Source organism: Canis lupus, chromosome 9, assembly GCF_003254725.2.
Source record: "Canis lupus dingo isolate Sandy chromosome 9, ASM325472v2, whole genome shotgun sequence".
Lineage (NCBI taxonomy): Eukaryota > Metazoa > Chordata > Mammalia > Carnivora > Canidae > Canis > Canis lupus.
In genome coordinates, this window is record NC_064251.1 from 31,422,230 (window position 1) to 31,440,992 (window position 18,763).

At 39.2% G+C, this 18,763-nt stretch overlaps 1 protein-coding gene across 26 annotated transcripts in view; it reads left to right on the plus strand.

Moving 5' to 3' along the window:
- STXBP4 (syntaxin binding protein 4) overlaps positions 1–18,763 on the plus strand; it is a 212,716-nt gene that overhangs the window by 153,417 nt on the left and 40,536 nt on the right. For 24 of the 26 annotated variants that reach the window (XR_007412939.1, XM_049114100.1, XM_025439995.3 and 21 more), the window contains one exon: positions 13,729–13,815. Coding sequence is in view for 25 of the 26 variants with exons in the window: in XM_049114100.1 (XP_048970057.1) it covers positions 13,729–13,815 (87 nt within the window). In the remaining variant the exon portion in view is untranslated. Of the gene's footprint in view, positions 1–1,746; positions 7,116–13,728; positions 13,816–18,763 lie in introns of those variants that run through there. The other 2 variants (XM_025439978.3, XM_025439981.3) reach the window with 1 other exon arrangement.

Consider the following 18,763-nt stretch of genomic DNA (forward strand, 5'->3'; position numbering starts at 1 on the left):
AGTTATTGTCATCAACAGCCAATAAAGTAAGTGCATTTTTGTGATCATTCCCAGATCGTGCTCTGTGGGATACTAGTCCCATGGGTGCTAGCAGGGGCATGTTAGTTTGAATAATACTGCATACTGCTGGAGAGTCTTAAACATGTTTATATAGTTAAGGTTTCAGGAAATCCTGCAGTAAAGAGACCCATTTAGCTCTGTTTAACCTAATGTTGTATCTCAAACCTATTTGACCATAGAATTATCTTCTTTACCTAAATGTTACTAAAAGCACATTAAATACACACTTTGGAAATGTTATTCTGTAATGTGGGAGAAACTTTTAGATACCCCCCCGCCATTTTATCTGATCCTCGTGCCAGCCCTCGATCTAAGACATGATACTACTTCCAAGGTTGAGTTTGAATAGGAGGGGGGGTGGGGTAGATGGATCTATATGGATGAGGGCAGTGAAGTAAGCCAGTGGAAGAAAGGATATTGAGGAAGAAGAAATAAAGCATCCTAATTCTGGGAGCTGCCTGTCCAACAGTCAGTAGCTGGGCAGATAGTGGTGGATTTAGGAGATTCATTAGGCAAACGCTGAGCGTTGGACACTAGGTCTGAGAAACACCATCTACCAGGTACAGGCACACTTTGTGATGTTTCACCACTTCTTGAACATGTCCTGGACCTGTTGGACATCCTTCCTTACCTTTGCTTTTGTTCTTCCCTGAAATGCCTAGTCATTCCTTCTGAGCACATCTGTTAGGCACCATAAATTCAGACAAAGAAACACAGTTCCTGCCCTTAAGGAGCTTCTTACTCAGAAGTCCCGAAAATAAACAGGCACATATATAGACTATCATAAGACATAAGATCAGGAGCACAGATTGGAAGAATTTTGAGGGAGATTTGGTTCTTTAGAATTAGTATGAGTTAAGTAGATAAGCAAGATAGGAGGGAAGAAGACTATAGCAGAGAAGAAAGTATTGTTGAGGCAGGTTTAAAAAAAAAAAAAAAAGTATTTCATACTGTGGAGTATGTATTTGATCCAGAAGGCATGGGTTGACATTGAACTTTTAGGAGGTGAGCAACAGTGTATGATTTGTCATTTAGAAAGATCTCTTGGCTGGAACAGAGATTAAATTAGCAAAAAAAAACAGAACAGGCAGAGAGACAAGCTATTTCAGTGGCCCAGGCTATAGTGCTGGAAGAGGAGACAAAGTAAAAACACCCACAGATGTTTCAGCAGGATAGTCCCAGGACTTGAGAACTGAATGTCGGGTAAGGAAAATCAAGGAGTCAAAGATGATACATACTCTTACATTCCTTTTTATCAAAGAAAGAAAGAAATGGGCTTTGTTGGGCAGCCCCGGTGGCGCAGCGGTTTAGCGCCGCCTGCAGCCCAGGGTGTGATCCTGGAGACCCAGGATCTAGTCCCATGTCTGGCTCCCTGCATGGAGCCTGCTTCTCCCTCTGCCTGTGTCTGTCCCTCTCTCTCTTTCTCTCTCTGTCGCTCATAAATAAATAAATAAAATCTTAAAAAAAAAAAAGTAAAAACTAATTTAAAAAAAAAAAGAAATGGGCTTTGTTGAATCTTAAAACTTTCCAAGACTTTTTAAAACTGTTGGTTTGAGTTCCAATTACTTCCTGTCACAAGGGGCTACAGTAGGGAGGAAGCAGTGTCCCCGGGATCAGGACTAGCATGGATGGGTAGAAGGACAGACAGTCTTTCAGATTATAATTGCATTCCTTGTTCTTCTCAAGTCACGTAACACAGACGACATCCTGGATCCATCCCGTGATGAGTGCACTGAACCTGTCCTGCTCAGAGGAGAATGAAGAGGATTGTTCCAGAGAACTTACCGATCAGAAGAGTTGATGGTCTTCTGTAGGAAACTGAGCTCCATGGTCTTCTAATGTCTTATTCCACGTGGATGACTCCCAACAAATAGGAGCAAAACACACTCTACTTATTGAGGTTCTGAAATAGAGACTCTGGATTTAGGCTATTTTTATAACACTTTTTTTTTCTTGTGATGAGTATTTTTTACTTTTATTGAAGTGTAATTAACATGCGGTGTTACATTAGTTTCAGGCGTACAATATAGTGATTCAACAGTTCTATAACAATACTCAGTGTTCATCATGATGAAGGTACTCTTAATCCCCTTTATCTATTTTGTTCATCCCCCCACCCACCTCCCCTCTGGCAACCACCATCTTGTTCTCTGTACTCAAGAGTCTGATTTTTTTGTCTCTTTTCCTCTTGTTTGTTTGGTTTGTTTCTTCAATTCCACATATGAGTGAGAACATACAGTACAGTAAAACTTTTTTTTTTTCCGGTAAAACTTTTTGATATAAGTGTATACACTTATAAGATCAATTGCCACTATAGTAGTTGTTTAAGAATAATCTAGTTGTGTTTTTTGAATCATATATAATTAGATTTTATAATATGTATATTTTTTCATATATAATTAGATTTGTAATTTTATATATAGTTCTTTATAGAGTATCACATACAGTGGTTTTTATAATTAGACTTACTGGAAAATTATGTGAACACAGTGAAGCACTTCATTTATTTGATAAGCCACTAACTTTTTATATTAGTATCTTAGGAAAGTGATCTGAGCAAGCCTTTCAGGGTTTCTTAAAGATCACATTTGGATAACTATCTCATAGGCTACAGAATATAGTTTACATGTTCATGGGGCTCTCTAATTTACAAAATGCTTTTCAGACCCTGTTTTATTTAAACCATGCAACATGCCTGTGAGGCAGAACCAGTGGGTATTTTTATTCTTGTTTTCAGTTAGGGAAATAGTGGTTCAAAGAAATGAAGCACCTTATTCTGAAGCTGAGATTCACACCTGTCTTCTGATTCCACGTCCAGCCCCCTTTCCATTGCACCCCGCTGTCCCTACAGAGGGAGATCGCAGCCCAACATGAAGGCCACCGTGGCTTTGTTGATACAGCTGAGCTCCACAGCTGTGCACTCCAGTGGCCTTGGAGATTCAGGAGACACCTCTTCAGTCAGGGCCCCCCCACACACAACCCCACTATTCTCCTCTAATCCCTGTGCCCTCACCCCAAACATTCACCAAGTCAGGGCGTGGTTCTATGATGCCTTTTCAACAGGCTTCTTTGAGCAGCTCATGTTTTTATAAAGTAAAGGGAGTGGCCCACAACAGGGGGCTGCCCTGCTTAGGCTGCCCTTGCCAGAGGGAACATTTATGGGGAGCTGATGAAAAGAGGAGCATCTGGAATCTCCTCTGCTATCAAGACATCCATGAACTCTCCTGCTGTGAGTTCAAGACTGGTCTCATGATTGCTGATATCACCCTCTAAACTGCTTACACTTTTCATCTTCTGCTATTTTGCTGTAAGGATGCCACTAGACAGTTCCTGGAAGAAATGAACTGTTGACTTAGAGGGCTAAAGATTTTCTCTCAGTTTAATGATTTAAACCTGGGGGTGGGGGTTGGGGTAGAGTAGAGAAGAAGTCATTTTAAATGTCCTGGGCATTAGTTAGATACCAACTGAATGATAAAAAGGGATTTATTCATATCCAATATTATGATATAGTTAGGTAATAGACTTAGGAAGAAAGTAAGAATCATTAATTAATCAGAATACCCTGCTCCCCCACCATGTCTGATAGGACCGAGAAGTTACTGTTTGTCACTCCCTTCATCCTCCTCACTCCCTCTCCACCTCTGAAAAACAAGTAGGAGAAAGGAACCCCAATCTTCAGGATTATGTGACTCAGTGATTTTCAAAACATCTTTGGGAAAAAAAAAAAAAAAGACTCATTTGTTAAATGAATTCTTAGAATCCCAATATGTGGACTAGTTTTTGTTTTGTTTTGTTTTGTTTTACTATTGCTGCTCTGCTTGAAACAAGAGAAGCCTGAAGCCCAATTAAAGCAGCACCTAAAAAAAAAAAAAAAAAGCAGCACCTAGCCCAGCTGTGCAAACCTATAACCATCTTAATAGATGAGTAAACTGAGATCCTAAGAGGTCACAGAGTATGTTAGTTGCCAGGTCAAGATGGGACCTAGATCCTAAAGTCTCCTAGTCTACTAAGTTTCATATGGCACGTAATATAGATGTATATTGTAAATACAGGTCTGTGTTGTGCTCACCCATTCACTCCTGAATATATATAGGATTTATAATTTACATCTTGAATGATAACATAAAGTCAAATCCAGGCTGATAGGCAGTCATTAGCCCCAAGAAAAGTTTCAGAATGGCTGAAGAAGACTCAAGCTTCTCCTGACAGCTATGTGAATATTAGCAAGCTTCAGGGAGACAAGTATTGAGAGAAGTCCCTGAGGGAGATCTTTCCTTGTGTCCCCCAGAGGTGAGTGGGATTCTCAAACACCTGAAGTTTACTTTTATAAGTTAACGTTCTGTAATTGTGAAAGTACATACTTTTTGTTGTTGCTAAATTGACAGTATGAAATTTCCCTCCCTCTACTGGGAGTGTTTTTCTAATTTGTTTCTAAGTGAAGAAAACACAGAGGAGATATTAGAATCACTTGAAATCAAGGTCCTCAGGCATGCATTTTACTGACACCTCATATGTTAACTTTGCTCTTTTGTGCTACTTTCTTCCTTGCTTCCTCATGGAATACATCGTGGAAAAGGCCTATGAAAATTATAATGATATTTTTTGTTGAGGATTTTGTGCCATACATTGTGATGGGCAGTTTGCAGAGATTACTTCATTATCTTCTTAAAACAACCCCATGAGGTAGAAACTATAATCATTCCCACTTTGTAAAGAAGAAATTTAGGATTAGAGAGAGTTGCTAATCTTTGCCTAAGGGTCACAGAACACTTACATGTGAAGGTAGGGTTCAAGGCAGGTCTGGCCATAGCCTGTTCTCTTAATCTACTCTGCAGAGCTGCTTAGATCCATTGTGTGTGATACTAGGGGCAGAGCTAGGGTCTGTGGGTCAGGTTTTCAAAGGGGCAGATTCCAGCTCAGTGCAATAAGGAACTTTCTGGAATTTAGAGCTCATCAGGAAAGAACTCCCCTGGAGGAGGTGAAAGCACTGTCCTAGGAAGTGTTCAATCTGAACTCCTTATTATGAGAATGGTATTAAGGAGGTTCAGGGTCTGAATTGGCACTAAGATTTCTTCCTCTTTATGCTTCTATGACCTCTCAATGCCCCAAGAGACACTCAATGAAACATGGTGAGGACTCATTAAAAGTCCTTATCCAATGCAAATAGAACCCTCAGATAATTTTTTTTGGTGAGTTAACATTTATATAGCCAGTCTTTCTTTAATATAAATCAACCCTATTGACGTGATAAACTTCTCTGTTGACCCACTGGCTCAGATTTTAGGATTAGAAAAATTTCAATGTTGTTATGTCCTTCCACCTCACTTCATGAAAGAGTGATTAGGGTTGGTCACCCTTACTCCTTTATTCTCAGGAGTACTTACTGAGTACCAACACTGTGCCAAGCACTGTGTGAGGTACTATAGCAAAGTAGGACAAAATAACCATTTCCTGGCTTTTCTTGTTCTTGGTTAAAAAGTGAAAAGTTTTTCAGGTGGACAGAGTTGGAACAGCTTCCCTTTAACTTTTGGATTTTAAAAATAATCTATTTCCATTGAAAAATCAAGTAGTATGGAATTGTATACAGTAAAAAAAAAGTTCATCTCACTTTTCAGACATAGTCCTCATAAATACCTTGATGAGTATGTTTACTCAAAATTAATCGGTACTATTAAGCAGCTTGCTTTTGACATAATTTATTGTGGTCACTTTTTCATGTCAGTACATAGATGGTTGTATTTCAAATGTCTGAGTAAATATCACTACCCAGATAACTCATAGTTTCAGCAGCCATCAATCAGTCTGTTGATGAACAGTAAGTTGTCTTCTGTTAAAAACAATGTCACAGTGAATATTCTTACATTCATTAACTCCTCTTCTTCATATATATGTGCACTCTTGTGCCAGTAGGTCTATAATGAGAATACATTCATGAAAACTAATTACTCTATCAAAATTTTGTTCATTTTAATTCTGGTAGATATTCAGAAATTCTCCATTAAAATAGGACCAATTTACATAGTGCGTGAGTTTGTGTTCTGTGTATTATAGGACTTTTTTTAGGGCAAAGACTGCCAATAAGTTTTCTGATCATTTTTGCCCTTAGAAGAGTAATCCTCTTTTTATCACTAAGGACCTGAATTTTTTTTTCATCATTAGGTTTTAGTTGTCCCTTAGCAACAGAGAATGCCTCACTATATAGAGGGGAGCCTGGCAGTGACTAATTCACTATCTGTGGAACACATCATTACTCTCCTCTTTTTTTTGACATTTCCTACTTTATATATAATGGTGGTGAGAACCCACTTTGTAAGTGAGCTAACTTGGGTGAAAGCCCTTAGTAAAGTGCGAAACACAATGCAAACACATCTTTGAGCCTTGGTTTCCCCATCTGTATAAGGAGGAGGGCAATCCTCTGACTCTTCTCAAACCAATTTAACTCAGCAACCATTTCCTGAGCACCTGCCAAATGCCAGACCAGATGCAGGGTCTTAAAGTTACCACACCAAATAGTTCTGATTCCCAAACCAAGAAACTCATAATCTAAAGCCTCTTTCTTTCTTTTTTCCTCAAAACTCTTTTATTTTTCCTTAAAGGAGTAAAAAGTCAGAGATTTGTTTAGTAAGAACCCCTGAAGAGACGCCCTTTATCACTCTCTCAAATTCAAATAATTCCAAAATAATATTAACACCCCTTGATTTGAAATGAAAGAGAAACATACTGTGAGAAGGGGCTCTCCAATAATAAATGCTAAGCAGCTGTAAAAATACAGAATCAAATGATACCTCCATAAAGTGTTTGCAAAATTAGAAAATATTATCCTTTTTCTGAGGAGGGAATGGACATTTTCATTTTCTCTGCTAAAGTGAAATGCACCTTTTTCAGGGACCAAAAAACTTGAATCTTACCATCTACAGAACAGAAAGAACTGGACTACCATTAAAACAACTTACATACTCTGTTGCACATAGCTTTTAAGGAGATGAACTTTAAACAGAATATGCCCATGGAAACTTAACTTGAGAAATAAAATACCCAAGATGTTTTAACCACAACTATCCACATGTGGTATTATTGTGCCTGCATGATGATTATGTAAATGTTATATGAAATACTGTGTGTGCTTTCTTCATACGACTTTATGTTTAACTAATACTACTTTCATTAATTTTTTAAGTTTGAGTTTTACTTTCAGGGGTCGGGATAGTGTGAGTGAAAGTGCAATCAGATTAATAGCTCTCATTGCCCACTCCCCCCCAACCCCTACTCCCACATCACTAAATTATTCTCTGTTACTTCACTTTGTTTATTTCTTCTCCATTACTTATCAATTTTTAATGATCTGTTTGTTTATTGTCTTCCTTATTAACACTGAGAGGACGCTCCATGTAGGCAGGGATTTCTTTGCCTTGTTCATACGATAGGAAGGATCTAGCACCATCAAGGAGGATTTCGCACAGTGGCTGTCGCATAGTAGCTGTACAATTCATATTTGCCAAATTGAATGTATAATGTACTCTCCATAACCAAGGCTTAGTCTCCAGTTTAACTCTTATGCATTTGTATTCATTTATATTCTTAAAAACTTAAGTGCTATTAGATGCCAGATACTTTGCTAACTACTAGAGATGCAGTGCAAAACAGACATGATCCTAGCCGCCATGTGATTATATTTTCTACAAAGGAAGTTCAACTGAAATTAACCAAAGCTTTTCCCATTTATTTTCTTTCTCCCTCTTTTTTATCACATATTTGAACTTTTAGGCCATTTAATGTTCTTGCCTCAAGAAAAGGGTGTGATATTAGCACATGCTCTTTTGAGTTTCAAAAGTCTGGTTCCTTAGGGAACTGAAAGGAGTTGTGATTTAGATCAAAGTTTTGTGGGTGTACATGAGGAGGAAGAGTAAGGCTTTCCTACTCCTTTCTAGGAAATAATTCTCATGGGTGTGGGAGGGAAGAAAGATCACAATTATTGGTGGAACTCAGAGAAAGGGCCTGGGCTCCACATCCTGGGCCACTTTCTGAGAGAAGCAAAACCCCAATTATATTTGTTAGTTTTGAAAGCAGAGGAGAACCATTCCTAACTGTCCCTAGGATGGAAATGACTGCATCGTGTATCTAGGCAGATGGAGCCTTGGACATCTTCACTGAGCTTCCTCTAGTCCAATGTAGTCCAGCATGGAAGATCAGATTGGTTTCTGTGAACCCAAAAGGTTCACAGGAGTAGCAGGAACCTGAGTGAGGATTTTTTCCATTCAATCCACATGGCCTCTCAGTGAAACCAAGTTCGGACAGTGCATCAAGCCATCCAGACTTAGAGTACCTTGGCACTAGATAAACCTCCTGGAGTCTAGCAATGACCCCAAAGAACAGAGGGAACTGCAAGTTGGCTGACGTTAGTGTTGTTCAAAGTCACTAATTCCCTACTCCTGATGTTTCCTTCCTCATGGAGGAAACTCCTTTATAGTAAGAATCTTGGCCTTCCTCTGCCTCTGCCCTCTCAGGCAATGACTTCTACACTTGGAGAATCTGGAATAAAGAATAAGACAGGTACTACTTCTAGAACATTCTTAAATATATTCCCTTTCCTATGTTCCATGCAAACACTGTCTATTTGGTTTTCAGCTCTTTGCCATTTACCTGGATAACAGCAATGTAGGCACTGTACCTTCTTGCTTCTCTAGCACACCTGTCCCCATCAATATGCCCACCCCATCACATTTCTGTCAAAATTATCTTTCTGAAGCACATATCCAATTCTTTTTGGACCCTTGCTACAGTAGTTCCCTTAGCACCTGGCATTATCTGACCCTTTCCACCTTCTCTCCAGCCTCGTTTCCTCATCAGATTCCTTACTATCTTTCAAGGTGCATTTTCTGTTCACCTCTTCCTTGAAAATCTTGGCACATGCTGCCTTCCCCATGCCCAGCACCAGTACTCTATGGATGCTACCTCTACATTTTTTCATATGCCTCTGGCCCCTCTTCCCACTTGGGAATGGTACACCAATGACTTCCACACCAAGAGAAGTTGCTGACCTGTCTGTCCGGATGTGCACTGTGTTACTACATTTATTTACTAATTTATTTTTATACCATATACTGGGTTGCTCTAGTCTTAAAGACTTGAAATCTGGTCCTACCTACTCTCTTGGGCTTTCTTTCTCCATGTGGTAAATGAAATCAGAACTCTGGTTAAAGCCAATGAGTCTCTCTCACTACAGCTGTCCTGCTTACCACCAACAGGTAGAGGAGGTCGATCAGATATGATTGGGAGGAAAATGGGAAGACAAAAGACTGGCTCAAACTCTTATTTGTCTATTTGGTGCACTGGGGTGTTTTTATCTAGAACCCTGGAGGGGGAAATGTTAGCTAGGAGGAGTCACTCTCTAAAATCCCACTCCATCCTCCCTCTAGCTGCAAACCTTTTAATAAAGCCTTCATTACACTATATTTGCAATTAATTTGGGCAGCAAAAGGAGGCATGTATCTCTCCTACTAGGCTTTGAGCCTCGTAAATCAAAGTCCATATGTTATTTTTTTATCCCTCCCACAAGACATGGTACAGTAATCAATAAATGATTACAGAATACATTTTTAAAGTAATTTATTGTTTTCAAAAACTCATTTAGCTGTTTCCTACTTCTAGCAGAGAAAGACAAAGTGAATGAAAAAAGAAAATGAGGTAGGAGTTTAAGCCTGTCTACACTAGCTAGTTCTGCTAATGTTGGAACAACGTAATGGATTTTGCTGAAGAAGAAAGTGTATGTTGCCTCAATTTGGCCAAAGAACTCTCAGTATAAATGCAGTGGAAGGATTGTAAAGCACATACTCATTGTTGATTTGCCCAAAGTTTTGAAAAAATATAACAGAATGATTTTGGCATGGAGGGGTAGAAAAAAACCTAAAAGCAAAATACAAGGTTAGTGCATTTCAAGGCAATAGCATTCAAACTTTTGTTCTTATAGGTTAATTAATCATGTTGCTGAAGAAATGATTTGGCACAAGGGAGCTATGTGTTGCCACAGTACTCTGAAAGTGCAGAAATTATCCCATCTATAACTAAGCCCCTCTGGAATTGCTTGACTGTTGCTGTTTCACAATGGAGAAATCCATCTTTCATCAGCAAAATACAGGAAGGGAAAACAGGAAAACAAAACAAATGGGGTGGATAATAGACTTACCTTGGCTTATAGGCAGTCCAGGTCAAATATTTATTTGAATGGAATATGGAATGATGTTGGTAGGCAGATCCTATTTCTCTATACTGAGCAGTTTTACCATTCAGGGAAGTAATCAATACATTTAATCTAATGCTGGCTGTTTTATTTTTGTACGGGGAATCACATGAGTTATATATAGTTTTGTGATCCCTACAAAAATAAATAAAATAAAAAACTGGCAGTAAACCAAATGCATGAATTACTTCTCTCAATGGTAAAAGTGCTCCATTGAAGAAAAATATGAAAGAAATGTGTGTGTATATAAGTGTATTTGTACATACCTCATGTTCATATATGTACCACATGTATACACATATACACACTTTGGAAGAACATGAAATATTTAGTAGACTAAAGTTGCAAAACTTCAAGAATATGAACCAACTGGTGGTCCTCACTCACCAATGGATCTCCTACTGTGAATCAAAGATGAGAAGTCTGTGAAATAATCTGTTTTCTCAAAATTGTCAAGATTGTTCATTGATTATATTCCTTCTGTTTCAAGTAGCATATTCTTGACTATTATTTCATCAAACTTAAGTCTCTATCCATCCTAAGACTTGCCATTATTTTATGGATCACTAAAAATGAAAAAAAAAAGAGGCATTAAAATATGACATAGTATTTGCTAGTAGAATAGAATTTTTGTTCTATGTCCCCTTTAAATAAATCTAAGAGCTGTTTGAACATAGATTTTTATCATGTATATATAGAAAGGAAAATGAAACACAAATAAATTGTGATATTTCTAAAACTTCTGGATATTCAGAATGGAACTCTTCTGAATCTCCTTTTTGAATCACAGTTGTTACCCACATGTTTTCACAATAACATCCTTTCTATGATCAAAATGAAGCATTTCTTAAAGGAATGGTCCACTCCTGTCTTTAGGATTTTCTCCCTAGTCTTTGACATCTATTCTGCAGTTTTGATGCTGGCACTTTTTATCTCTTCAAAAGGATTCAGTACAAGATTTTTTGACAGCAATCAAGATGCACATTCCTTCCTTAAATAGTCCTTAAATGCTCTATTCACTGAAAAGTGAAGGTGTAATGGTTCATTCATGCCATAGGAGAAACAACCAAGCCTATGCATGCATGGGCAAAGATGACTGTATCGTTATGATTGCCTGGCCAACAGAACATATCTTGTAAGATGTTCAGTTCCCCTGAGATGAGGAAGTCTGTGAATTAGGAAGAAGAAACAGTAGGGAAATAGAGAAATAAGATGAACATAAAAGGAGGGGGGAAACCCCCACAAGTGTGTGATGTCTAGCAAAACCCACTATAGGGATTTGGAGGGCATGTAAATTCAGCCCCACAGGTGATTCTGGAGAAAAGGTAAATCCTATCTCAGTTGTGCAAGTCAGAGGCCAGGGAGTGCGCAGTATTTATCTCCCTGTACCATCTGTCATTGGTTTAGCATGGGAGGCATAGGAGGGAGATGTACATTTCCAGGCACTTCTAGTTCTGTATAGAAAAATAGTTTCCTACAGCCCTCCAACAAAGAGATGCAGGTGCTGGGTATCAGAAGTGAAAGCCCACAGGCTAATGTTCACAAGAATGGTAGAGGATGGGGATCCCTGGGTGGCGCAGCTATTTAGCGCCTGCCTTTGGCCCAGGGCGCAATCCTGGAGACTCGCGATCGAATCCCACGTCGGGCTCCCAGTGCATGGAGCCTGCTTCTCCCTCTGCCTGTGTCTCTGCCTCTCTCTCTGTATGACTATCATAAATAAATAAAAATTAAAAAAAAAAAGAATGGTAGAGGAGGAAAAAAGTGGTAGAAGGATCTGGGGTACAAAAAGTGTGTTATACATCCTAGTTTCAAAGACATTTAAATGAAAAAATGGGTGTCTTAGAATCAATGAAATAGAGTGTTAAATTTCCTTGTTCCTGGATCATCCCAACCCTAAAATTGAGTTAAAGATGAAATGCCTTAACAAATTAAAACAAAATGTCCTTTTGGAAAAATTATTTAATTCAATCAGAATGATTTTAAAAGCTATTCCTAAAAATGCTAACAGAAAATACTTGAAGGAGATCAAATTATTTTACCCCCACATTGACAAGAGTCAAATGTAAATGATCCAGGGCACATAATTCTGTATTATTTTCTCTGTGAAGTGAATCTTTAAGGCTTTAGTAGACAATCCAAACTCCCTCAATAGTCTTTTCCAGTGTTTTCTTTCCTGCCAATTTCAAGGAGATTGGAAACAAACTCCCCATCCTGTGATATAAGGCTTCCTTAGAATTATTGATCACTTACTTGAGAACTTACCTAAGATATGACTTTTTTTAAGAAAGTATTTTAAAAACACAATAATATTCTATGTTAGGATACATAACATTAAATTTTCTCAAGTATTCTCAGGGCATATAAATCACTATAAACTTCCTGGAAAGCATTCTTGGAATATCTGTTGAGAGCCTTAAAAATATTCATATATTTTGACCCTGTAGTTCTACTATGAATTTATCCTTAAAATTGATCACAATTTTTTACCAAAAAAAATCTTACATTGAAAGTTTTCCTGAAGCGTTATTTAAAATGATAATACTTTTATGCCTCAAAGTAGGAGAATGTCTAAACAAAATATGGTATCTAACATGATGGAAAATGTTTAATAATATTTAATGACTCAGGAAAAGTATCCCAATATAACAGTAAATGAAAACAAAATAAAATAGAATTCTGTATACAGTATGATACCAACAGTATTTTATATATAAATACTATAAGAACCTTAGGAAAATGTTAGATGACATTATTAGTGATAATTATTTTATTCATTATATTTTTCTGCACGTCAAAGATTTTCTACAGTACACGTCTCTTATAAGAAAAAATAAATGTTAGTAATATTATGTATGTGGGGAAAAAAGTATATCTGATTTGATTATATTTATTTTCCCTTATATTTCCTAGGAGAATTTTCCTTTAAAACTCTGTATACAGTCTAGTGAAAATTCGTCATGTTATGGGGCTGGAAGAATGAATATTTGGTCTATGGTATTCTGAATGAGACCTGACCTGTATTCTTCATAATTATATTGATTATTGTGGAAACAACAACAAAAACAATTGTATACAGGGAGAACACCAGCTGGAAATTGGTGGTGTTATATGACCAAGTTATATGTGTATTATATGACCACAAGCCAAGAATCTACCTGAAGCTAGGAGAGAGGCCTGGAATAGAACGTTTTCTGGTGCCTTCAGAAGGAGTGTGGCTCTGCCAACACCACAATCCCTTGCCTCTAGCCACCAGCACTGTGAGATAGTAAGTTTCTGTTGTTTAAGCCACCAGTTTGTGGTACTTTGTTCCAGCAGTCCTAGCAAATGAATATACCCCCACCCCCAGATCCAGAATTGACCCCTTTAAATTAGAAAAACAGTCATAATCACAGTATTAACTACCTTGAGTGACTGCTGGTCATTTTTTGTAGATGTGAGTTCTTGTCCTATGAAGATCAGAAGCCACCTCTCTTGGAGGCATACCTGACTCTTCTCTCATGGAATGAGCTCATTAGACTGTGAGTACAAATGAGCAAATGCCCAGCCCTGATATATCAAGAGGCTCACAGTTGCACATTAGAATCACTCAGGGAGATTTTTAAAATTACAAAGCCTAGCCTAACCCCACACCCATTATATCTGGATCTCTGGGAGTAGGATCCAGGCACCTGTCTGTTAAAGATCTCCTGGTGATTCTACAATATAACAATGTTGAAAATAATTTCCCTGGCCTGTCATGGGATCCAGGTAACTAAAACCTCCCAGGTAGCAGGCTGCCAAAAACAAAAGTTACATTCTTGGGTGCATATATTTTGATAGTTACAAAATTGAAACTGCAACCTCAACAATGCTTACAATCAGGCACACATACACATATCTTCCAACTGCATGATCTCCTTTAGTAACATCTCCCCTTTTTGCACATTTTAAGACTGCTCCTAAATCCCATAGTTTTTGTTGTTGTGGTGGTGGTTAATAATAATGTCACCAAACTCACTCACACTTACATAGATGTTACGATTTAAAGTTAGCATCTCACAATACCTGGTAAAGTAGTCAGGGTAACCATTCTTTCTATTTCATATATGAAAAAAAAGGAGGCTCAGATAAGTTATATGACTTTCCCAAGTCATGTTAGGGTTACCAACTAGTCCTGATTTACCCTGGGACTTTCCTGGTTTTAAAACTAGAGGTCCCACAAACTGGGAACCCCTCCTCAGTCCTGGGCAAGCCAGGGTGGTAGGTGAACCTGTACTAGTGGCAAGAAGCTGAAATGAGTCCCCCACTCTGAAGGACTATAGAGCTTCTGTAAGCCAATCCCTCCTTTCATGGAGGAAAGAAAATCTTGGGTAAGTCTCCAGAACCCCAGCTAGAACTGCTTCCACTGTTAGATGTTGAGGGGCGCCCAGGGCACAAAGAAAAAAAAGTGACTGTCTCCTCTCCCAGCTATGCGCATGGTCCATTCCCTAGGACTGGAAATTCCTATACCACAAAGCAGAAAGCTGTGTCAGCCAATAAGTTTTATTTCAGTTTTTCCTTTTGTTATTAGGTTGTAATAGTTTGGGTTTATTTAATATTTTAAAAATAATCATACAGGGAATTGACTTTCTTGGGGGGCTATACAGTTCTATGAATGTTTAACACACATGTAGATAGATTTGAGCAATGCCATAATGAAGGTATAGAAGTTTTATCACTGCACAAACTCCCTCCTGCCATCCTCTCTTAGACACATTGAATGTTCTGGCAATCACGGCTCCATTCTCCATAACCACAGTTTTGTCTTTTTGAGGATATGTGAATAGTCATCCAGTGTATAACATTCTGAGACTGGCTTCTCTCACTCAGCCTTCGAGAGTCATCCAGTCTGTGACATATACCAGTAGTTTGGTCATGTTCACTACCCATGAGCATTCCACTGTAGGGAAGTACCACAGTTTGTTTATCTATCCACGCATTGACAGACATTTGGTTTGCTTCTAAGTTTGGGTTATCTCAAATAGAGCTGCTATAAACATTCATATATTGGTGTTTGTTTTTCAATTATGGTTTAAAAAAAAAACATGATCTAAAATTTGTGTCTTGGTTTTTGTGTAAACATAAGTATCTACTTCTCTAGAGGTACCTGGAAGCAGCATTGCTTGACCATGTGATGTAATAGTTTTCTATTGCTGCCATAACAAATCACTACAAATTTAATGGCTTAAACAGTACCAATGCATTATTATCTCACAGTTTTATAGGTCAGAAGCCCAGCATGGGTCTTAGCAGGCTAAATCCAAGCTATTAGCAGGGCTGCATTCCTTTCTGGAAGCTCTAGAAAAGAACCCCTTGGGGATGCCTGGGTGGCTCAGTCAGTTAAGCATCCAACTCTTAATTTCAGTGCAGGTAATGATCTCAGGGTCATGGAATCAAGCCACATGTTAGGCTCCCTACTCCCTGGGGAGTTCCCCTTGAAGCCCCTTTTCTCCACCTTCAAAACCAGCAAGAGCCTGTTGTGTCCTATTTATATCACACCTCTCTCTGACCCAACAAGAAATTCTATGCTTTCAAGGACTCATGTGATTAGACTGAGCTTACCCAGATATTCTTGGATAACATCATCATTTCAAAGTCCTGACCCTAATCACATTGCAAATTGCAAATCCTTTTTTGCCTTTAAAAGTAGTGCTGTCACAGGATCTGGGAATTAGGGCATGAGCACTTTTGGGGGGACATTTTCATGTCTACCCATCTTTTCAAGAAACTTCCAAGCTATTTCCTAAGTTGGCTGTACCATTTTACATTCCCATGTGCTATGTGAGGGTTCCAGTTGCGCCATGTCCTTCTTGAACTTGGTGTTGTGATTATTTTATTTTAGCCCTTCTCATGGATATGTAGTAGTGTCTGAACATGGTTTAAATTCACATGCCCCTCATGGCGAATAATGTTGAACACTATTTCCTGTGCTTATCTTTCATCTGTATATCCTCTTTGATGAGATGTCTGTTGAAGTCTTTTGCCCATTTTAAAAACTGAGTTGTTTATTCTCTTGCTACTGAGTTTTGAGAGTTCTTTATACATTCTAGAGGCAAGTCCTTTGTCAGATAGGTGATTTTCAAATATTTACTTGTCTAAGTCCAGTTTTACTACATTTCACCTAGATAACAGTTGTACACATACAGTTTTCCTGCACCTCAGGTTCTGCTAAGGTTGGCCTAGACTACAGAGTGATTCAGTTTTGGATTCTAAGCCAAGGTATGTCAGATCTGAAAATGGCTCTGCCTTCTCCTACTTATAGTAGATCCCAGATATCCCGAAATCACAATTCAGTCCATTCGTACATTCTTCTTAGAGAATACAACTTCTGCTCTATTAAAAAGAAATTATGAGATCACAGGATCTTAAAGGAAAACCTGATGCTTAAACCCATGGCATCTACAACTTACTTCACACCAGTGTCCCTACCATCTAACCAACATTGTGTGACTGTGGATGTAGCCTTTACAAGAGAACCTTTACCTAAGTCAAATGACAAGAAGTGACACTGAATTTTGGGAGCACCACAGAGCCATTCCTAACAGAGGGCAGAGATCTCCCATATCACTGAGTTGTATAGATATACAGACACTAAATCTGCTTCAAACAATATGACTTCTGAGATCTAAAGACGCCTACTGATGCTCATAGAGGAAATGCTGAAAGTTTGGCAGAGACAGAAAATTTTATTGCAAGCCTTCTGGAAATTCCTATCTATGTCTGTATAATAAGGCAGCAATTTGAAGCTGTCTTGAGAGTTACCTCCAAAAATCTAAAATGGCCAGAAACCATCCCAGAGAATTTGAAAATCATAATCTTACCTGTACCGAGTAGAATTCTTTATCAGAAACCTGACAGAACATAGAAGCCACCACAGATGGTCCAACTGAAGGCACTACTTATAGATATTTGGTGAGGATTCAGAAAACAAGCAAGTGATGATGAAGTGCCCAGAAACCAGCAACAGCTAGAAGCCATTTCCATCTTTAGGGCTGAGGGATAAGGGAAGACAAAATGTTGCCAGAGACCCCTGAGAACTGGACTGTGGAGAAGGCTGCAGGGGTACAGGGACGCAGCTACTATCAGAACATCATATCACAGCAAGAAAGGGCAGAAAGGAAGAGGCTGTGTCCTGACCCTGCTCTCCTCCCATCCTCCCTTCTGCTGGGGATGCTTCCCATTGCTGGAAGGAAGCCAGCCCAAAACACCCAGCAAATGATGCCCAGGGAGGCATCCCACTAGGCTCCTCTTCTTCCTGGGGCTGAGGGAGCAAATGGAGGATAACCAGCATAAGGAGTAATCTAGAGATTCCAGATTTTTGTGCAAGAGGAGATCTGCTAACTGAAAAATATCATCAGAATGAATAGACAAACTATTCATTCCATGATGGAGAATTCTTGCCTGCCTGCCTGCCCTCTAGGGGCACAGGTGCTGCCCATCGATGGGATGTGCACAGTCCTCACTCTCACAGAGCTTACAGCCCAGCAGGAGAGGCAGATGAATAGATCCAGCAGAGGGGAGGAAGAGGGTGTGACAGATACCATAGTGGAGGCATCTAACACAGGTAAGAGAGATCAGGACCGGTTTCTGGGAGGGAGTTATGTCTACAAGGAGATTTCAATAATTTGCAAGTATTAGGCAGGTATGTGGGAGAATGGGAAGGTAAGGCAGCTTCCCAAGTAATGGCAGGGAGATGAGAAGAGAGTGTGATATAGTGGGGTCCAATACAGCCAGAGCATAGTTTGGGGGGTAGACAACAGGGTAGGGGCAATGGGAAGGTCTTAAAATAAGTCTAAAGAAGTGAGCATGGCCAGATCTCAAAAGACCTTAGAAGCATGTCAAGAAGTTTGGACATTATCCTAAAGATAAGGATGAGGAATGGAAAGATTACATGCAAGATAACAACATCATCAGATTGTTTTAAGGCTCCCAAGGTGTGAAGGACAGATGGGCAAGGAATAAGAATGGAAGGAGCTTTCACAGACTGGCCCCCTTCTCCGGCTGAGACCCTGGTCAACTGGCTCAAAATCTCTGAGCTTCGGTTCCCTCACCCCTAACGACAAAGAAATAGCCGAACCTGCCCAGCCTACCTCACTGGATTGTGGCAAGCCATGGAATGGACATGAACAGGCTCTGGCAGCTAGAAAGCGCTGTTATAATCCCCAGCAACATTACGATGAAAATAAAATGTGGCTGATATTGTTATATTTTCCAAGGAAATCTGCACAGTCCTCTGACCTGTTTCCCAAACACCGGAGAGGAAATTGAGAGTGAAGCACCACCGGAGCCAGCACCCTGCAAAGAGCGTGCGCATTCCACGGATTTCGAAATGGAGATCCTGTCCTCCTGGCTGTGTGGTACATGATCCCTGTCCAATAAATATGAATTGATGAATGGCTGAGTGGGGCTTTGTTTTGTTTTGTTTTCATTTTTGCAAACCCTCTTACG